Source organism: Eublepharis macularius, chromosome 18 (assembly GCF_028583425.1).
Source record: "Eublepharis macularius isolate TG4126 chromosome 18, MPM_Emac_v1.0, whole genome shotgun sequence".
NCBI classification, from domain to species: Eukaryota; Metazoa; Chordata; class Lepidosauria; order Squamata; family Eublepharidae; genus Eublepharis; species Eublepharis macularius.
In genome coordinates, this window is record NC_072807.1 from 11,148,810 (window position 1) to 11,167,480 (window position 18,671).

Genomic DNA, 18,671 nt, shown 5'->3' on the forward strand with positions numbered 1-18,671 from the left:
GTAATGTATATGTTTTAATGCTCATTGAGCATTTTATTGTAACCCGCCCTGAGCCCGTTCACAGGGAGGGAGGGCTAGAAATAGAATCAATCAATAGATAATAAATAAAGGAGGATGCGCAGCCAGGCCCTGGCTTGGTTTCTTCCCTTCTCCTCCTGTCCTTTGGCAAGAACGAGTCGCAGATTCAGAAGCCTTTTCTAAGCAGAGTGTTTGTGCCTCAGTCTTGGTGTCAAACGCAGCCTCACAGAGGGAAGGAGAACTCCGTTCTCTGTGCTGCACCAGGAGTCTCAGCCTATTTCGCTCTTTCCTGTCTCCTTTTCCCATTCATGGGGCTGATTTTCATCTACAGCTATCTGTTGACCTTTCTGTTGGAAGCCTGGTATAGCCACTGCCTTTTTCTGGCATGTAGCAAAAAGAAGAGCCAGTGATTGTCGGGATCCCTCCTTAGCAGAGACGAAGCCCAAGTGGTTTTTGTTGCCTGCTCAATGCAAGCCCCTCTCCCCCTTTCAGGGCTTTCTGGCTCCTGCATCCACATAGTCAGGTGAAGCATAGGGACTGCGTGAAAATTAGCAGCCTTCAACACCTGTTCTAGGCCTAGCTTTCTATTAAAAAGCCATTTAATAATAATAATAATACAACAACAACATTTGATTTATATACTGCCCTTTCAGGACAACTTAACGTCCACTCAGAGCAATATACAAAATGTTATATTATTATCCCCACGACGCTCACCCTGTGAGGTGGGTGGGGCTGAGAGAGCTCAGGAGAGCTATGACTGACCCAAGGTCAGCTGGCTTCAGGAGGAGGAGTGGGGAATCAAACCCGGCTCTCCAGATTAGAGTCCTGCCGCTCTTAACCACTACCCCAAATAGGCTCTCTTGTCTTGCTGATGGCAAAAAAGTATCTAATGTTGCACCTCCTGAGGCCAGGGATCCCCCTTTACTCATCTAGCTTGGGGGCAGATCTTGCAACTTACTTAAATGCATCAGCTATATATTGCTCAACAAAGAATCAGTCACTGTGTGAAGAGAAGACGTAGCAACAAGCCCATGAGTGCCAAAAGGAATTATTCTAAGTCCATCAGAGGACTCCTATTCTTTGAGTCCTCACTGTGGGAGATGCTGTAAATGTGTTAGGGCCTCACAAGCTTTTCTAGCTCAGTCTGTGGTTCCATTGACCCCTTACATGCTACAAGGGGCGACCCCCTCTGAAGACCAGGCTTTACCGTCTGTTCCTCCTATGCCAGCAGGGCAGCTGGAGAGAAGGCTCAGGAGAGAAAAGCAGGGGGAAGGTGAAACAGGGACAGCGAGAGTTCCCCTAACGCTCCAAGATCCTTTGTGTGCATTTGAACCAGAAGAAGAGAAGCTGCAGGATGGCCACTTTCCACCCTTGCTCCTGGGAGGCTGTGTAGGGCTGAAACTTTTCCTATGCGTCTTTCCAAGACAGTTTGCATCCAGTGTTTTAAAGGAGGAGGTCCTAGAGGACACCCTAGAGACAGACACTGGAGAACTACCTCAAAGAGCCCCAGAGGTATTTCCCAGTTTCACTGCTTCTGAGCCCCCCTTATTGTTTCCTTCAGTTTTCCAAAGGATCTTGGATCAGGAATGGTGTGGTCTCCCCAGAGCCTACCCCCTTCCCCAAGAAAACATAGCCAGGAATCCTGGTGGCAAGCCTAACCTCCCAGGGCTGGGGAGGAGATAGATGTCAGGGGATCCCTAGGATTGCATGAGCCCTCTATCATATCCCTGAAGATGTGGCAGTGGCCATCGGACTTTTCACGGCTATTTCCTTGTTTAAGGGGCTTTGGTCCTGTGCTCTCGCGGTCTCGTTGCCAGAGCTGCAACATTGATGGCAGAACTTTCTGTGTGCCGTGTAATACTCAGCCTGAGCTGCTCTTGCTGGGATCTGTAGTTCGAGCACTGGAATGTACATTTATAGTCCCATGCCAGCCTTCTTAGGCAGCAAGACTTGCCCAAGGACAATTTGAGGAGGCAAAGGAGAAGAAAAGCTCCACTCATAAACCTCCCAAATATGGCCATAGTCCTTTTGTCGTCATGTGTCGTCATACTTGGATTCCAGGCACTCCAGATCTATTTCGTCTGGATTCTGTGCCCTCTCAGTCCGGGGCTCAGACACAGGGAAACCCTCTGGCAGGCGGGGAGTCGGTAACATGGCATGGCACCAATCTACCAGTCTGAGGTTTGTTTTAATACTCATATAATAATATAGGCCATATAATAATACAATAACAGTTCATTTGTTTTATGACGTCATCGCGCCACGAGAGTGGCATTATGGTGCGATGACATCATAAATCACACCAGAAAGACGCTCTCACTCCGCCTGCTTAGCGCTGTGCTGGCAAGTGTGGATTCGGCCATGGATACTCACTAGAACTGGAGAAGCTTCTGTGAGGAATGCATTTTGTTGCACATTTTTGCAATCTCAGAGAAGAACCTGAGAGTTTAGGCAAACCTCCACGTAAGAGTGTGTGTCACTGCTAGAATGACCCTCAGGTGTCTCCTTGATACTCTTCACCATGCCGAAAAAGAATGGGGACCAGAGAGCAAGTTTGGATCTCAAGACCCTTGGTTGGTATCTCCAGAAGTAGTTATTCCAAATGGAAGCACCCAAATCCATTTCACAGGCAATTCAAATGGGAGGGTCTATCATTCCTGAACTGGCTGCATCTCCATATTCCAATTCTTCTCAACCTCCACTGATTTCTCAAGTTTCTATGTTGAAGGCATCACTTTGCATCCCAGTTTCTCGTCACTCTGATTTGAGCACCATGTGTCTTTACAAAGTCTTGGTAGCTGCGATAGCAGTTCTTTTACCTCAGGTAGTCCGTTTTTTATCCTTATCTGGGCAGTTCCCTCGTGTGCGTGCGTGTGTGTGTGGATAGATATAGATACGTATAGATTACTCCTGGGACCCAGGTTGTGCTGTTTGCAACACAACATTTCCAGTACTCGAGAGCAGTGCTGGCAAGAGGTTTCCCAGTGCCCTCCCATCAGTTGTCTCTGGGAGAGCTGCTGTTCTTACCCTCCTTTCATACGTACTTTTCCATCTTGGGACTTGCCCCTGGTTTTCAAGGGCCCTCACCAAAGACTCTTTATTGAAGGTCTCCTCCTTAAAGAAGATTTCCTTCATCTTTTCCGGAGAAGTTTGTGAAATGAGCGCTCAGTCCGAAGTTACGTCTTTTGCATAGTGCAGAGTTCCACCCTGCCTCAGATCTTTCCTTCATGAACAAGGTGAAATCTGAGGTCGGTAAATCTACCAGAGCTGGCCCTTTCAAATCTTGGACTATCCTATCCTGTTGCTTCCAAGCAAGTATCATCTAGGCATTAGGAGAGCCCCCAGGACGAGCTGTAACAGGGGGCTGGCACCACAGGACCTGGGAGACATTCCGGCGTGCCGAGCAGTTCCGCATGCCAGCACCACATCAAGGGGCCAACCTGGTCTCTGTTGCCGGTTTTCATCAGTCCCTAAAAGATTGTAGATGCTGCAAGTGGGTTCAGGAGCAGGGGCTCTGATTGAATATATAGAAGGTCTGTCCACTCAATTCTCACCCGGGATGTGGAGCAATGTTTGTATTCCTCTTTCCTGCTGGCTGTGCTTCCAGGAACTGAGAAGGGACAGTTGGAATGGCCTTTGGGTTAATGGTAAGACAGCAGGCAGACCCACCAATCAGGGAGAGCCCTGTGCACATGTGCAGTGCCTTCAGCTCTTGGCTTGAGGGCTTCCTGGGCCGCCTTTCTTTTCTGTCCGCCACTTTTGTGAGGCCTGCAGGCCGAATCTGTGCCTTGGCTCGCCATTTTATTCAACAGTTTCAACAGCCTCCAAGATCTCGGCGGAACCCCAGCAGGGCATAGGCTTTGGTTGGTGATGCCTCCTGAACTGGAAGAGAGTTACCCATTTTCTGCTTGCTGTCCTACTGCTTATCAAACAGGATCTTCGCAGTAAGCCCAGTTGACACTTGAATGACAGTGACAAAGCAGGCAAGGATACAGTACAAAATGGTAGCCGCCACCTGCTTTTACTGACTTGGAGAGAGTCTCTAGGTGGGAAGGTTGGGCTTTATTAACAGGGCCTTGTGGCAGCCGCTGGCATGGTGGGCTCAGAGAGAAGCTGTGGGGCAGGAAGGCAGAATGAGGAGCTGACGTCTTCTCTCTTGTTTTCCAGGATAGAGATCCCCTTCAAGTTCCACATGCTGCATTCAGGTCTGGTCCATGGGCTGGCTTTCTGGTTCGATGTAGCTTTCATTGGTACAATGTAAGTGGTGGAGGAAAGACCCCTTTTTTCATCCTGTATATCGCTCCTATACCATCTTGTGGTGAAACAGGAGAGCAGTGACACACGTTTAGCAAATATCTATTCAGAATGGAGTTCTCCAGTGCTTTTGTCAATCAGAATTGTACTTGATGGGGGAGACACTATTTAGAAGGAGAGCTGGCTTTCTGTGGGGGTGGGAGGCAGGGTGCTTCATTTAATAGACTGGAATTGTGGAACTAAGTTTCAAGCTCGTTTGGTTAGATTCAAAGAAGAAAAAAGCTTGCAGATGTGGTCAAAGTCTCATTCTAGGAATTTTCAAGATAACGGAAAAATCATTTCTGAATGCTCAGCATCATGTTGAAGTAATGGGGGTTGCGAAAGAGCCTTTTTTGTCAGTGTTTTTGGGGAAAAAATTATTTACTTCATTTATACCCCACTTCTGTCTCCAGTGGAGAACCACTTTTACAGCATTCTCCTCTGTTTTATCCTCGCAGTAACCTGTGAGGTAGATTATCCTGAGTGTGTGACTGGCCCAAGGTCAACCAGCAGGCTGCTGTGGGAAAATGGGGATTATTCAGACTTAGTTCTCTTAGATCCTAGTCCGACACCAGATCCTAGTTCAACGCACTAACCAGTTAAACTGGAGAGTCTCCTTGCTGGAGCTTTGTCCAGCAGACAACCTTCAAAGGACTTTAAAGCAGGCATAGAAGGGCGGGCTGAGCTTGTTGCAAAATATGCATGCCTTAAAGAGGGTTAGGGAGGGAATACCCTTGCCAGGTTTTGGTATTTCTCTTTTTAAAGAGCTTCACGTGTGCTTCTATGATACAAATGTGAGTATTTGTTCTGTACAGAAGTGGGAAAAGTTGGGGGTCGCAAGAGAGTTTGCCTGGGTAACAATGTAAAGAATATTACATGGTCACCCATGGTTACCCATTAGTGATACCATGTAAAGAATATTACTCCTTTCCCATGATGTCATAACCATATGCTGTCTAGCCATTTGTAGTCCAGGCTGGCACGCGTTTTTAAAATGTCGCTTAACAAATCCAATATTCCATAAAATGGAGCTTTTAAAATAAAAAATGAAATCAAGAAAAATTGGAGAGGAGAAGTTAGGCTAGGGTTAGAGGTTCGCTTTTTTGTTGTGGTGATGACAACTAGGATTGCCCCGGTATTTATTTATTTATATCCTACCATACTTCTGTCATAAAATTACAAGAAAGTGTGAATAGATTAGGGTTTATGGTAGCAATAACTAGTAAGTTTGATCATTAAAATATGGAACCCTGAAGGTTGAAAAAGGAGTCCTAAATTTTGGTGCTGATTCCTTGAGCCAAAGGAAATGTGTCAAGGCCTGCATTAAGTCCAGCAGTCAGAACCGAGGTGCTTTCAGACAGAATGGGGATCAACCCAAAAGGGGAAAACCAAGAGCCTCTAGTGCTGTTGAGGGAAATCTGAGCCACGTATAGTAGGCCAGACCTGGTGACAGCCAAAGTTTATGTCTGCAAATTGTACTAATGCTGAAAAGACCGAGCTACCAGAAAAGGATGGGCTAAAGACTTGTGAAACCGCCAGGACTGTTGTTCTTTTTAATAATGTCTCTTGTTGTCTCCTTCCTTCCACTAGAATGACCGTTTGGCTCTCGACCGCTCCCACAGAACCTCTGACCCATTGGTACCAAGTTCGGTGCCTCTTTCAGTCTCCGCTTTTTGCTAAGGCTGGTGACACACTCTCAGGGACGTGCCTTCTCATTGCCAACAAGCGGTAAGCTGGCTGGGACCGTTCCTTCGAGACCGAGAAAGTAATGATTGTAACCGGATGGGCCTCCCTGTAATATAACCCCGTCTTATCGCTGTTCTTGTTCACTTTGTTCTGCCTTTGAAGACATTCAGAAAATTAGCCCAGCTCCCTGGATGGCTTCAATCCTCTCTGGGCTTGATTGATCTGGTTCTTTCAGCCTCTCTTATTTACCCATTTATAATCCTCAAGATTCTGTTCTGTGTCCAGGGACTTCGCTGTGGCAGAATGGCCCCGCAGGTGAAGAGGGGGTTTGCTTTGGATGAGCGGCTTTATTTTCTCCCTTGCTAACAGAACAGAACATTCCCTGGAAGGGCCTCGGTCCCTTTCTCTCTCAGTTGAGAACAGTAGAAGTGTGAACCTCAGCGGGCTAATTTTCTGTAGATCCCTTGCATGTGGCTGCCTTCTTCTCATCTCCGAGTGGACTTAACTGCTTGACATGGAAGATATCAAAGAAGAGTTCTAGAGATGGGCAGAAAAATATATGCTTATATATCTGTATACGTGTAAAAAGGGGGAGAATGATGTAAGCTGTTTTGGGTCCCCATTGGGGACAAAGGCAGTATATAAATGAAGTTAAAAAAATTTAACATCTCTTTTCCTGCCCATGAGGAACTAATAGATTGGGGGAGAGGGTCTTTTAAATAAAGTTAAGGAGGAAAGAGGTGGACATATTTCACTCATCCTGCTTCCAGTGGCACACTCTTGTTCTTCAGAGCATTGCTTGGGGCTAGGGGGAGAATCCTGTTTATCCAAAGGTAGTTCCAAAGAGAGTTTATTGTCTGTAGTCATAGGTCGTCACAATTTACGAAACATCGACTAATAAAAAAGTTAAATCCATTATCACAATTTGTAAAGGTTAATTAAAACTAATCAAAACAGTACAGTATGCCAAACTATCCCAGGAGTCACGAAACAGCCTCATTCAGTACCACTTTAGATCTTGTATCTTTTTGGCTGCGAGTGCAAACTGAGAGACTCTATAGGACACACGATTATCAGTGTCAGGTAACAAAAACACAGTCTTCTCAATTTCAGAGTATGTGTTTGTCACTGATAGGGTTCTGGCCAAAAATTTAGCTCTGGGTACACTATATAATGGACAATAAAGTAGGTAGCGGGAAAGGTTCTCCGCTGTAGGTAATCCACAAATGCAGGTGCGATGTTCCATAGGGGTGTGAGAATAACGCCCTGCCAAAATAGCTGTGTGCGTCATCTGAAAGCGCAGAGCAGTGAAAGACACTCTTGAGGTTGTAATGAGAAGTACTGGCTAGGTAGGGAGATCTTCAATGGTCAAATTTGTTTAGTTTATACCAAGGAGCTGCCTTAGTAATTAATATTGATAGCCGATCCATCACTGCGTCTGACTTGTAGATCCACTCCTTAAGTGGGAGGTTTCGTGTTTATCCCTAACCACATCTTGGGTTCAAAGCCTTGGTGATTGGAATCCCAGCCCTGCTCACTTGGCTGCAGGCTCTGTTGGCTGCTCTTTGGATGTTCACAGATTCATTGCAAACAGCCTGTCTTCTTCTGCACACTCCCCTTGGCCACCGCATTCTGCCCGGTATTCAGCACGGTTTCTTGGGCTCTTGTATCTTAGGCAGATTCAGTCTTGAGGTTTGCCTGCCCTTTTGCTGATTCTCACCTTTGGATTGTGATAACAAGGCTGATGTTGAATCCTCACCAGAGATCACTGCACTGGCTCCCCTGCTTGTTTATTTCCCATAGACGAGTTGCCGAAGGTTCAGGGCCATGGGGCAGGGGTCACTGCGGCAGTCGAGGGGGAGGGTAGTTGTGAATTTCCTGCATTGTGCAGGGGGTTGGACTAGATGACCCTAGAGGTCCCTTCCAACCCTGTGACTCTATGAGTGGTGTTGTCCAGATGTGGCTGGCACAGCAGAAGATGAGCTGCTTATTGCCCACTGGAGCATTAGGAAGGAGAGAAGGGCTTGGATTCCACTAACTGGATTTCCTTGGGTGGAGGAGTAGGACTTCCTCACTTCTCCCCTCCCACTGCAGCCAAAATGCACACCCCTGTCAGAACAGCATGAGGGGGAAGTCTGCAGCGAGGGAAGGAGCTCAGTGGGACTTCTCCCCAGAAACCAAGCCCCGGGGATGGGATTTCTGCCTATGTCTGCTCCAGCAGTACTTTTTTCTGGCATTTGTGTTGGAGGGGTGTTAACTCTGTTGCCCAAACCAGTCCTAAAACTACAAGCACACCATCCGAGGTACCGTCTCCTTACCTGAATAAGCAAATGAGAGCAGCAGCTGCTGCTCACCTTCTCTTTGTTCCTGGGATCCATGGGGTAGAAAGGACTGGTGGCTCATAGGCACCCCCTTTTTTTGTCTTCCAGGCAGAGTTACGACATCAGTATTGTTGCTCAAGTGGACCAGACAGGCTCCAAGTCCAGCAACCTCCTTGATCTGAAAAACCCATTTTTCAGGTAGGTCAGGTCCCCGGGTTTCTGGCCTGATAGCGTGGGACGTTTGTATTTCGCGCTCTGCTTAGAGGCTGCAAATTTTAACTCTAGAGGCTTTTAAACATTCGTTTTTAGTTTCTTCTTCTCTCTCTTCCTTCTCTCTTATCCTCTGCTTAGTTTTTCTGTCTTTGTTTAGGGCTAAATACCTATATAAGTCTTCGCAGTTGGGTACTAAGATGAGTCAACAAACCTTGATTTTTAAACTGAACAAAATTATCCTTGATATCTTCCCTTACCAAGGCAGAGATATAAGCTGGCAGAACAGGTGGCAAGCGAAAAGACATCTCAGCTACTTATTAGGAATATCAATTAGATTTTTGAAAATTGGAACGCTTAGGTGGTCCGATATATCACCAATCAGTCCTGTTAACTTTCCACCCTAGATATGTTCCACAATTATTATGGTCTACAAGATTAGAAATGAAGACTTTTGGCCTGTGTATTAAAAGACATTTCCGCAACTCCAAGCTGGGCTCCCTTTTGGAGAACAAGGAAATAAGATCAAGGTGGGAGGTAAAGCAACCAGAGAGGAGTCAAGCTGCTGTCCACCATCCATGAGAAGATCAGAGGAAGGCCCCTACATCATCCAAGGAGACAATGGTAGAGAGAGGAAAATCCTCTAGAGCTAATTTTAATTTATTAGAAATGGGAGACCAGACCACTAAATCTCAATGGATTGATCTCACTTCACTTTTGAAACCCCAGAAAATACAACAACTAACTCCAGGTGATCTAGAACAGCATCTTGTAGACCCCCTCTAAGAATGACCCTTTTCTAATGGAGGCTGAGCTAATAGATCCCTTTGGTTTGGTAACAGAAGAAGTCCCAAAAAGTGTTCTTTTACGACTACAAACTCTTCAGTGTATATTAAGAGTAATTAGAAATAAAACCCACCCCACTCAATTGAATGTTGAGGGGCTAGAGAGGGAAGATAAAAGAACATTAGCCCCAGAGGACAGAAAAATGGAACCTGTCTCATGATCTAACCAAGATGCCATCTCCTCTCCCCCAATTAGTGGTACTATAGAGGAAAAGGCCCATGTGAATTGTATAAACCTTTGGCCAGAAGTAATAGTGTCTAGCTTGAATAAGGTACAGGAGGTTACAAATATCAATGGACTAGAGGAAAGCCTAACATTAAATTTTTTTCATGGATCAGTTCAGGATGGTCCTCGAAAATACAGATTCTATCCCCAGCCTGTTGGAAGAAATGTGGTGAACAAGGCTCATACTCACATTGCTGGTGGAAATGTAAAATTGTGGAGAAGTTTTGGCATTCAGTTCTACATCAAATCTTCTTAATCACATCAGTTAAGGTACCATTCAGACCGGAATTAATATTTCTGGATATATGGAAAGAACAACATATGCTGTGCCTGCATAAAGAATTAACATCTTCGTTATTGGCAGCAGCTAAAAACGCCATAGAGTCAAGATGGAAATCGCAGTTTCCTTCAAATTTGGACATATGGTACCTTAAGGTTTGAGAGCAACTTTCTATGGAAAAAATTACAGAGAGATTACAAATAACAGTAGACCCCCTTAAACCAACACAGTTTTATGAGAAGTGGTACCCCTTTTTGGACTTTCTTTCTAGAAATGAGCTCTTAGTCACTAAGCTACCTTATTATAATATCATTAATCCTGAAATTTGAACGTTTGTATTTAAGCTTAATATAGATACGACTTTACTAATTAGCATAACTACTTTGGAACCAGTTAAAACTAAAGAGACCCAATAGAACTGGATTTTGTTTGCTACTAAATACTTTGATAGTGAAGTCTCATAACAATATTACACTTCGTAAATGTTGAATGTTGTTGTTTGTTAGTTAAAAATCTTTAATAAAAAATTTTTAAAAAGAAAGAAAATACAGATTCTAGAAATTTACACCCAGATTAAGAAATTTCACAACCTGCTGATTCAGGAATCATGGGTTCCCGAAGAAATCTTGGTAGAAGAGTATGTTCTCTTCTCAGTTAGTGCTGAAAGATATAACAAAAAGGGGTGCTTTTGTGGAGGATTAGCATGTCTAATTGCAAACTCTTTAAATATAAAGGAGGTGAGAGCAGTGGCTCCTTCCTCTCCAACAATTGCAGTCCTTTTGGTCCTCCCAACAATCTCCTTAGTATTGATAACAGCATATTTACCCCCTGCCCTAAGGAAAGAAGAATTAGTAAGAAACTGGGACAATTTGGATGAATTCATCTCAGAAGCAAGAGAAGGGCTACCGAAACATTATTTAATTATAACAGGGGACTTTAATGCCCGAATTGGTGCAAATGGATCTAATATAATTTCAGAGATGTTTGACCCAGGCAAGGAAGACTTTGCATGTAGTGACCTTCTTTTAAACAGAGTAGAAAAGGACCAAGGGATAAATCCCGCTGGTAGACAATTAATAAATCTGGTACTCTCCCACAACCTTGTAATAGTAAATGGAAATAAACGGGTGGATCCTGAAGGGACACTTACATGTTTTACCCATAAAGGTGCCCGTACAGTAGATTACTGCCTGGCACTGGAAGAGGTGCTAACTAGGAACTGCAATACTTTACCAGCATATTTAAAGTCCATGACAATACCTCAATACAGAGATATTTTCTTGGCTGCTAGATTGAACGCTGTATTAACTCCAGAAATGAAAGGTCACTTTTTGAGAATTCCCTTTTCAGAACACGTTTCTGTAATACAGGGAAGATAGGCACCTTGGCTCATCTAGTTAGTGAATGCCCACATTTTGGTTTTTGTTTGTTAAGGCGGGATCAGGCTTAAGGCTGTGACCAAAAGAGCTGTACAATGATGTAGGGTGATGTAGGGGCCTTCCTCTGATCTTCTCATGGATGGTGGACAGCAGCTTGACTCTTCTCCGGTTGCTTTACAGGAGCCTGAGTCCTCTCTGGTTGCTTTACCTCCCACCTTGATCTTATTTCCTTGTTCTCCAAAAGGGAGCCCAGCTTGGAGTTGCGAAAATGTCTTTTAATACGCAGGCCGAAAGTCTTCATTTCTAATCTTGTAGACCATAATAATTGTGGAACATATCTAGGGTGGAAAGTTAACAGGACTGATTGGTGATATATCGGACCACCTAAGTGTTCCAATTTTCAAAAATCTAATTGATATTTCTAATAAGTAGCCGAGATGTCTTTTCGCTTGCCACCAAGAAAGGGAAGGTCAGAATGAATCCGTGAAGGGGTTTCCCAAGCCTGTAATCAGAACTTCTTTGGCGTTTGAGGGAGGAGGATGTCTGGGGAGCATTTGTGGCAACATGTGCAACAGCAAAAACATATTGACTGAATCCATCACATTTTCGTCCCTCTCTTCTTCCAGAGATCTATGATTTCATACATGTTTGCATTTGTTTTGCTTCTTAAGTTGAATGTGATTATCAGGTCCAGATGCTGAAAGAGCTCCTGGTGTGCCTAGGAAAGTCCAGCCACTGCAGTCCTATGGCAGAAGAAGTCTTATGAGAATATTGGGGGCGGGGGGGGGGCGTGGTTCATTGTGCCCCAGGCTTCCCCAAAGAGAAAAATAATCGCCCTTCTAGGGGAACAGCTTTATGGTTCTAAAGGAGCCGTAGTCCCGCTGACTAATAAAAGGTAGGGTCACCTAATGTGGGGTATTTAAAAAAAACACTCAGAAAAGACAGGCAGCCAGGCTGTTCTGTGGAGACAGCCTCACCCATCTGTGCTGCACAAAGACATTAATTGGCATCTCGCATTCAGAATCAATGTACAGATTCTGCCATTTTTTAAAAAATAGTTTTGTACCCAAAAATTCCTTTTCCTCACCATTGGTTTCTTCTTTCTGGTGTTTGTATGGATAAACCGATGGGCTCCATGCCTTCACAGAGCAAACTATGGAGGCTTTTTAGCACAAAGTTCTTGGTGTCGCCGCCCCCCCCCCCCCGCCCCTTGAGATGAAGAGTTATTCGTCTACCTCCCTGGAGTTGCAGAACCACACCTTCCTGCTCGGCTGTTGGTCATCCACAGCATTGCCGTTAAAAACTTCTGCAGTCATGAGCTAGATGTGTATTTATGCAGTCTTCCTTTCCTTCTTGTCCATCTTTCAGTTGTGTGGTTTTGCTTCACAGATTCACAGCAGGTCACCTTTAAAAAAACACCTCCACTGTGATAGCAGATTTCCTTCTTCATAGTTATGATGACCGCTGCATGTTCTATCTGAGCAAATGCCAGTAGGTTAAATCCTGATTGCATTGCCAGAGATTCACCAAACAGGCATACTATAGTCATGCCACTTGCTTTTGAGCTACTCAGTGGGAGTGTGCTTTATTGGTTTTAGACACCCTGGCCCAGACTTTTAAAGAGTTACCCTCCACCAGATCTTATTCCAATACTGCTGTTGACCCCAGACCTTCCCAGTACTGACATTTCAGTTCCCAAGCATCAGCTGAGCTGTGAGCCATGAGCTGAAAATGCTGAGCTCAAAGCACTTGGACCTCTTTTCCCCTTGGAACTAAGGAGGAAGAAAAAGAAAGGCACCTGGAACTTTGGACACACATGTAGGTATGACTGATTGTCCCATTGCTGACATTCACCCTTCCTGAAGCTTGACTAGGCTAGGATCACCGGAGCACCTGCCATGCCAGGCTCCAGTGTCAGCCTGGACTCAGGGCACCCATAGTCCGAAGCCGTCTTCACAGCTAATGCTGTGCGAGATCAAACAGCTGGTTTCAGTTCCCAGGTTATCTTCAGCAGATCAAGATGCACTTTCAGACATACTGGGGGTGGGCTTGTTATCTGAGGCCTCCAAGACGACTCATTTCACAAAGTCTTCCTGACTTCAGCATCTCAAATCTGTGCGTCTTCAAGGGGCCATCCGTCTTCCAGGTAGCCATGATTAGCTTGACATTATTCCACTACACTCGAGGGGGTCGGTTACCTCGAGGCCCTCAGATGTGAAGCCCCAAGTCTCTCACTCAGAATGAGACTGTCTAGAAAGCCAGAGGAGTGGGTAGTCAGGAGCTCTCCAGTTGGACTTCCAAACCTGCAACCCCACCCCAACTACACAAGTGGAAAATATGACGGGCCCCAGCAGAATCCTGGGCCAGAAGGCCAAGTGTATGCCTGGTAGCCCAGGGAATCCTGTTTCCCAGCCCCTATACTGGGATTATAGGTATGTCAGTGTCTACTAGTCACGTTCAGAAGCAGTAAACCTCTGATTACCAGCTCCAGGAGGCAACATCAAGGGAAGGCCTCAGCCTCTGTGCCCTGTTGTCGGCCTTCCACAGTAGCTGTTTGATCACTTTGTGAGACAGACCGATGGACTAGATGGGCCACTGGCCCCATGCGACAGGCCTCTTCCTATGTACGTGGGAGGAGAGAGCTTGAGCTCCTAAGTCTGGACAAGGTCAGGATTCCCACGTTTGCAGCAGAGGTTGAAAGGAGTGCCAGGCAGGTGCAGTGTGTAGAGTCTGACTAGCAGCCAGGAGCTCTGCCATGGAAGTTCACTGGGTGACCTTGGGCCAATCGCCCAGCCTCAGTAGAAACTACCCTGCAGGGTTGTTTGGGGGATAAATTGGAGAATGATGTGAGCTGCATTGAGTCCCCATTGAGGAGAAAGGCCGGGTATAAATAAAACAAGAGTCCTCAGTTCTATAGTGCTGTAAATGCTATAAGACAATGCAGCGCTCTCTCTGTTCATCTTCATGGCCCTCTGTCCAGGCACACATTGGGACTGTGCACGCCAGCCATGGGGAAGATTTCCGTAGCTTTGTTGAAGATTAGGAGTGCCCCTACTCCCTTTGGCACTTGCCTGCCAGAAACGACCAGGAGGAGAGGTGCTATTCCCTCAGTTCTCTTTTTGCCACCGCAAAGAGAAGATCTCCATTACTGTTTCTGCTTTTCCCTCACCTCATCCTTGAAGCTGAGGAGAATTCTTTCTTTTAAAGAGTTTTTAACCCTCAATAGACATCCTAGTGAAAAATACAATTACATTTAAAGAAGAAAAGTTTCTGTCTTTCCCTTTGTCGTTATGGCTCAAGAAAGGCCCTCTTCAAGATGCTGGGAAATGCCAGCCTGATTAAAGACACCTGCTCCCTCCCTGGCGTCCTTGAATACCAAGTCCAGAGGGTGTAGCTTGTCAGCCCCCCACCCACAGTGGTTCCTCTGAAGGCTGTGGCTTCGTGCCAACTTGATTGCTTTCCTGGCACCCTTAAGTACCAAGGGCTGAGTCAGAGGTTCGGCCCGTCAGAGCCTCCTTACAATGGCTGTTCTCCAAGACTGTGGCTTGGTGCCAGCCTGATTGCTTCCTCGGCTCCCTTGGGTGCAGTATTTTGTCAGAAGCCTTTTAGAAGACAAAGCTGTACAATAACTGCTGAATCACCTGTATCTACCTGCTTGTTCATTGTTGGTCTTCTGTGCAGTCCCACATGGGCCTGCGCATGCGCAGGCCTGTCGACCGGACGGATTTCACAGCTTTTTTCTCTTCTAGAGGGGGCGCTCTCCTCCCAGAGCGCCTGCGCGGCAGTTTCCCGCCAAAGACGCCCGCGCTCTGGGGAAGCGCCACCCCACCCCACCCTCAGTTCCTTCTTTGCTGCCGACTAGTTAGGATCGCCAGTGAGAGCTCCTCCTCTTTCGTGAGTTGCTGATCTCCTTCTGTGGAGAAATGGAAGGAGAAAGAGTGCAAAGTAACTTGCTCATGGCTGATAGAGCCCTACTTATTAAAAACAAACAAACCAAGAATGCATTGGTTGGAGCTTTTCATATTCGGGAGCTCCACCGTCGTCTATCCCCTTTTGTAGGGGAATAGAATGGGAAAGAGGGCGATGCCCCTAATTTGCTCATGGCTGATGAAGCCCTAGTTAAAGAAAAACATGCCCAGCATGCAGCAAATGTCAAGGATAGTCGATAAGAGCTTCTGCTTTGTGAGCTCTCCTTCTGCGGAGAGGAGAGTGAGAGCGAAGTCTCTGACTTTCTCACAGCTGACAAAGCCCTACTAGAATGCACCCAGTGTGCACCAAAAATGACAAGGATCGTAGGTAGTAGTTTTCCTGTTCAAGAGCTCCATCGTCGCTGTTTCCCTTCTGCGGAGGAACGGAGAGAGAGAGAGAGGGAGAGAAAACAAAGTTTCTAACTTGCTCATGGTGCACCCCGTGTGCAATAAAATAACGAGGATGGATAGACACTCGCTCTGCCTCGTTTGCCTGGGGAAGACTGCCGTGTGAATTCCTCCAAGGTGGAGCCGAAAGAGCTGCCAGGCTCAAGGCTATATTGTGGAAGCGGGCGTTGGTGATAACGACCAGCCCAACAGCAAATACCTCTGCACTCGCAGAGCGTGCTGACATACGGATCCAACTTTGACAGCAATTTCGGTGCCAACCGAACAAATTGTTGTTCTTGTCTAAAGGGAAAGGCATGATTATACATCCCTGCTTAGGCTTGGTGCATCCAGGGGTTTGTAAACCACCTATCAGGAGTAATGCTTTACGGGGGTTTCTTCCTGGGTCCTGTGAGAGAGGCTTCCAGCACCATTGGGGGAGATACGTATCGCACAAAGTCGATCGAATCCGTGCTTAAGCATCGGGCTCTGACGCATCCCTGACCTCATTTGATACCTGAATCAGCAAGGAAAAGGAGCCCACGGTACCCCTTCTGGCTCCTTGCCAACACATGCAGAGCAAAAGAACTGAGGATGTCAAATCCTTAAATGTCGGGAAGGCAGCTAACGTTGCCTTCCCGTGGTTGAAGGGCTTTATATGGATGTAGTGACCACCCTGCTTGAGTAACCAGCTCCAGTCCTTTTTGCTTATACGTTTGAGGGACTGTATGTGACAGAGGAGTACACTTATGCTCCCCTCCTAATGGAACTTTCAATTGACATTAGGACCAGGTACTGTTAGACAAGACGACAGTGTCTGTAGAGGCCACACTGTAGGCAGGAATGCATATGAGACTGCAACTTTGGTTTCTGTCCCCTTGTAACACATACTATAAGTCATTGAACGAGTGGCTTGCTGACTCCTATTTTTCAAGGGAATTGAACTTGGCCGTGGGCCGATGGATACCTCTGTCACCCCTGATGCTTCCTTAGGAGACTGCGGGAATGTATTGCCAAAACTTCAAAGTCACGGCATGTAACTATGGAAGAATGAAAAACTACACACCTAGGTTTGAAACTGAGGGTGGCTCGAGATGTGCTTCTCCCTTGCGGACAGGTTAGGGAATGAAGTGTACAGACACCCACGCATGGTGAGGATTCTCAGAGAGAAATCTCCTCATTTGAAAAGACAGCACGGCTTCCATATCCTGCTGCAGAAGGGAGTAGGACACAGCCCCCCCAGGAACAATCCTTCCGATCCAGTTGGTTAGGATACCGAATTATGTATTTCCGCCTATTCCGGTGTTATTGGTGGTGGGGAAAATGCAAGCAGAATGAACCACGTATATTATAATAGTACCTTTCTGACCACAGCATCATGATACCATCAACTGTTGGGGAGGGCCAAGGCCAATATCTTTTGCTTCTCTAGGTACTAGATCTCCTTTTATTATGAAGGAACCAAGTACCATCTTGTCCCCAGAATTAATCTTACAACAAAACTAATGCTTTATTAGTTGACCTGCCTAATGAGATCACGGAGCTTACGCTCTATGTAAACTTGTCCTACCAGGAATGATCTAGGCTTAGGACTTGGGAGGAGCTACAGGAGTTAATCCTTATGCCTGTGCACTGACTATCGTATTAGAATACCTTGTGGTTTTTCCAACAGGGGAAGGTTTATCCAACTTCTCTGTTAGGTTCACAGGGCAGCTATTTTCTGCCTCCCACTTCGCAGCGGACAGAAAACTGTGTTTCGCATTACATGCATACTGTCCCTGTATGAATTGAGCACATGTCCACCACTCACTTCAATAGTACCACAGTGGTCACTACAGTTGTTATTAGCTAACAAATGGAGAGATCTTTGCGCCTTCAGCCAAATGTCCATTGAGAATGTTGTCTTGCAAGGTAACTTTTAGTGATGACTACACCAGCTAAAGGTGAGTGAGCTAGCAAATCTGAGGATAGACCAGCCAGTCCTGGACACATATCAGGAGGAAATACTCCTCAGGCCTAGCCTTAAGTTTCTTACTGCAGGGTTTTAAATTCCACCTGATACAAGAGATGATACCGCTGGTTCCCTTCATATCAGCTATTTAGAGGGATATAAGAGAACTTCATACACTGAAGATTAGAAGACCTTGCTTCATTCTATTTAGATAATACAACAGTTAGAACTATTTTTGCATTCTTGTGAGTGGAGTGATATAAATTGTCACTTTGTCATGTAAATTCCGTGTCTTGTCCATTGGGGATCCATACACAGACCACTGGGTCTCAAGAAACATCGACAACACTTCTTAAGGTGCTCCATTACACAAGATCGGCAAGTTGCCATAGGGCATCTGCTGATCATAGAATCATAGAGTTGGAAGGGGCCGTACAGACCATCTAGTCTAACCCCCTGCCTAGTGCAGGATCAGCCTAAAGCATCTCTGTCAAATATTCATCCAGCCTCTTCTTGAAAACTTGATGCTGTGATGAAGCACTATGCCCTGGATACTCATCACAATGAGCAGTTTGGCAAGCATTGTTTCAGTGAAGAGTCAACCCTCCTCCTTGTGATAGCTTGTTAAGCTCCCATGTGGGACTGCACAGAAGACCGACAATGAAAACGTTGGTTGTTGTGGATTTTCCGGGCTGTATAGCCGTGGTCTTGGCATTGTAGTTCCTGACGTTTCGCCAGCAGCTGTGACTGGCATCTTTGCAGGTGTAGCACCAAAAGACAGAGATCTCTCAGTGTCACAGTGTGGAAAAGATGTTGGCAGGTAATTTATATCTACTCAGGAAGGTGAGGTTGGGCTGAGTCAACCCCACCTTCCTGAGTAGATACAAATGACCTGCCAACATCTTTTCCACTCTGTGACACTGAGAGATCTCTGTCTTTTGGTGCTACACCTGTGAAGATGCCAGTCACAGCTGCTGGTGAAACGTCAGGAACTACAATGCCAAGACCATGGCTATACAGCCCTGAAAATCCACAACAACCAACGTTCTCCGGCCGTGAAAGCCTTCGACAATACAGCCTGGAAAATCCACAACAACCAACGTT

General features: G+C 45.9%; 1 protein-coding gene across 2 annotated transcripts in view; it reads left to right on the forward strand.

Moving 5' to 3' along the window:
• The window catches only part of CARM1 (coactivator associated arginine methyltransferase 1), a 74,410-nt gene that overhangs the window by 42,134 nt on the left and 13,605 nt on the right, over positions 1-18,671 (forward strand). For both annotated transcript variants that reach the window (XM_055002698.1, XM_055002699.1), the window contains exons 10-12: positions 4,189-4,278; positions 5,905-6,042; positions 8,430-8,519. In XM_055002698.1, the coding sequence (XP_054858673.1) occupies positions 4,189-4,278; positions 5,905-6,042; positions 8,430-8,519 (318 nt within the window). The remainder of the gene's footprint in view (positions 1-4,188; positions 4,279-5,904; positions 6,043-8,429; positions 8,520-18,671) is intronic.